The sequence below is a fragment of the Populus alba genome, chromosome 1 (assembly GCF_005239225.2).
Source record: "Populus alba chromosome 1, ASM523922v2, whole genome shotgun sequence".
Taxonomy (NCBI): domain Eukaryota; kingdom Viridiplantae; phylum Streptophyta; class Magnoliopsida; order Malpighiales; family Salicaceae; genus Populus; species Populus alba.
In genome coordinates this window covers 53,059,068-53,062,224 of record NC_133284.1, presented here as the reverse complement: position 1 = coordinate 53,062,224, position 3,157 = coordinate 53,059,068, and the positions used below count along the sequence as shown (strand labels likewise).

Genomic DNA, 3,157 nt, shown 5'->3' with positions numbered 1-3,157 from the left:
ATCATTTTAATGAAACTCTCATGTTCAAGATGAATCTATTAATATTAAATCGGTCTTTTTTTATGACTAGAATATGATCAGTCAAATCCTCTTTTTTCTCCGTTTTCTCACCACATTACTTGTCTCCTCTCAACATTCAATAACTAAAAATATGATAAAAATGAAGTTTTAAGATTGAATTATAAAAATTTAACACTATAGGATTAAATAAATATGAAAAACAAAAATTTCAAGGACCATATTAAACTTTTATGCAACCTATAAAAGGATTGCATTATGGGAGAATAGTTCAATGCATAATAACTTGGGTCTTGCCCACATTACAATTTGTTATGGGTAAGAATAACAATTGTTTTTAATTTAAAATATAATATGAAGCATATATAATTAAGATTACAACAAAGAGATTTCAGGAAGTAGTTAAAGTTAGATTATATCATATACGACTTTTCGTAAATTGATTTAATATATTTTTTACTTTTGATTTTAATTTTTTTTAGAATCTCTAGCAAGGTATCTGCTCGAAAAAACCATTCTACATGAGATTGTTCTGCTAGGAAAGCATGATATCAATTCTCAGTCATCTTGAGATTTGAATGCCCAAATACATTCACATACTCATACAATAACATTTATTGAAGATCTCGAGCAGCATTGTTGATGCCCAAAACCACATGATGCATTATGCAATAGAAACAGAACATCAAACTGATAGAGAAAACATGTTGATGTAGAAAATACTCAAGTCGTAGAAAGGAGAATGCATGAAAGTCCACACTGAACAAAATGATAATATTATTGTATTATGTATTCAGTGTCTTCATATTGCAAAGAAGCACGACATATATATACACAGTTTACATACAATCAAATCCACTATTCTAAGAGATATTCTAGGAGCTATTCTAGGATTAACTTTGGTAATTAAATTATTTAATCCCATTGATTATAGTATATCATCTAATTACTTGGAATTCTTTCCTTCAATACTCCCTCTCAAGTTGGAGTGTATGTTGATCACTCCTAACTTGCCCAGTAATATTGAGAATTGGTTTGAACTTAGTGTTAGAAATATTTAGTTATGGAAACTAAAGTTTAAGTATAGGAGAAACAGATTCAAGATGGCAGAGTTGAGTAGAAAGATCAATAAATTTCATTAATTTCAAATGACTATATATAGGCTTACATAGAACTTGGAATGGATTGAAACTCTCAACAAACTTCAGAGATTATTGGAATTGAAAATAACAAACTGCAGCAGAATGATACTGTTGTAAATCCTAAAGAATCAAAACAATAATATAAAATTCAAATAACATAACTGCACTTAACTCTATCTTACTCAAGGTATAATCTCATAATTCTAACTCTCCTCCTTGAGACTTGCCTTGCTTTAGTCATTATATCAGCAAGTTGAACATCTGTTAGACAATAGTGTAGCTTTATAAGCAGATTCTTCTCAACTTCTCTTATAGAATGAAATTTCACATTGATGTGTTTGGTTCTTCCGTGTTGAACCGGATTTATAGCAATAGCAATAACAGATTTGTTGTCATAATAAAGCTTAGTTGGTGAGCTTTGTTCTTGAACCAAATCACCAAGCAACTCGTTCAACCAAATTGCTTGATTTGTAGCGCTGCCATGGAGTTATACTCTGCTTCTGCAGTTGATTGTGCCACTACCTTTTGCTTCTTTGCATTCCAACAGATTGCACCTGAACCAATGTTAAAAACATACCTAGAGGTGCTTTTCATGACATCAACACTCCCTGCCCAGTCACTGTCTGCATAACCAATTAGTTTTACTCCTCCTGTCTTCAAGTACCAGATGCCAAGATCAGTTGTTCCTCTAATGTACTTCAACACCCTTTTAGCAATTCCCATATGAATATTGCTAGGTGAGCTTATGAACCTTGACAGCAAACCAGCTGGAAACATCAAGTCAGGTCTAGTTGCTGTCAAGTATAATAAACTGCCCACTAAGCTTCTAAATCCAGAGGGATCTTCAAGTTTCTCACCATCATTCTTTGAAATCTTCTCATTATGTGCCAAAGGAGTTGCTACTTCTTTGCATGACTCAAGTTTGAATACTTCCATTATTTTTTAGTGTATTATCAAATATCTAACTTTATTTTTTACACCGTAAACACATAAAATAAGAATAAACAAACGCACCCTGAGCTGAATACTTCAATTATCAACAGGAGAATATGACTTCATATAGTGGTAGACACCTCCTTCATAGGATCTCCCCATTCCTACAGTAAACAAAACGTGATAAGCAAGTAGCATCAAGCCACCGACACATAATTTCATAGTTGGAGCAGGCAAACCCTACCTAAGCAGCCGACATTTCAGAGAAGAAAAAAAACCAGCCGACAACCTCTGTTCCTGGGATTTTGGTCCTATAAAACTCTGTACACGTGTTGAATCTTCTTGCCCATCACTTTCTAGTGGAAAACGTGAAGGTGATTTTGGTTTCAATAGGTTTCTTTTGATGAGTAAAGTTTAGACAATATATATATATATAAGGCTTAGGTGCATGGGCTACTCCAGGCTCGCACACCTATGCCTTTTTGTAGAGGTTTAGAAGCTTTAGGCTTTCTTAGCATGAGAGATTGAACTTTTTTTTTTTAATCCATTACAACTGGATTTGTTTTTTTTCCTTGCTTATTTTTTGTTCAATTTCATCACCTAATATTTGGTTGATTATTAATTGGATAATATAATTTATTTCAGTTTGATTTTTTTTCCAATCGCTTTGGTATTTTGCAGGTTCTTAATTTTATAAATGTATATTTTTAGATCAAATATTATAAAAAAGATTATTGAACCCTGTTAAGTTTGTGATCTAGGTCATGAGTTTGGTTGGTTTACTTTGACCGGGTAGGAATTGAACTAGATAAAACTTTTTTTTTTTCACATAAATAGTTCTCAATTTTTTTCTAATTATATACATGCATGAACTTTTTAAAATTTGCTTGAGATTTCTTTATGTACAAAAAAAATGTTGTAAAAAGTTTGCATATATATATATATATATATATATATATATATATATTTTTAAATAAAAAAAAATATTTGATCAGTTGTGAAACGCGGGTCAAATAGCTAATACTACTATTACTAATTCCAACCTCACCTAGGAGTGAGACAAC

At 31.6% G+C, this 3,157-nt stretch overlaps 1 protein-coding gene across 1 annotated transcript; it reads right to left on the bottom strand.

Moving 5' to 3' along the window:
* Positions 1–1,610: 1,610 nt before the first annotated feature.
* On the bottom strand, positions 1,611–2,096 carry LOC118036375 (secreted RxLR effector protein 161-like). Its single transcript, XM_035042041.1, has one exon. The coding sequence runs from the start codon at positions 2,094–2,096 to the stop codon at positions 1,611–1,613; it is 486 nt and encodes a 161-aa protein (XP_034897932.1).
* Between the last annotated feature and the right edge of the window lie 1,061 nt (positions 2,097–3,157).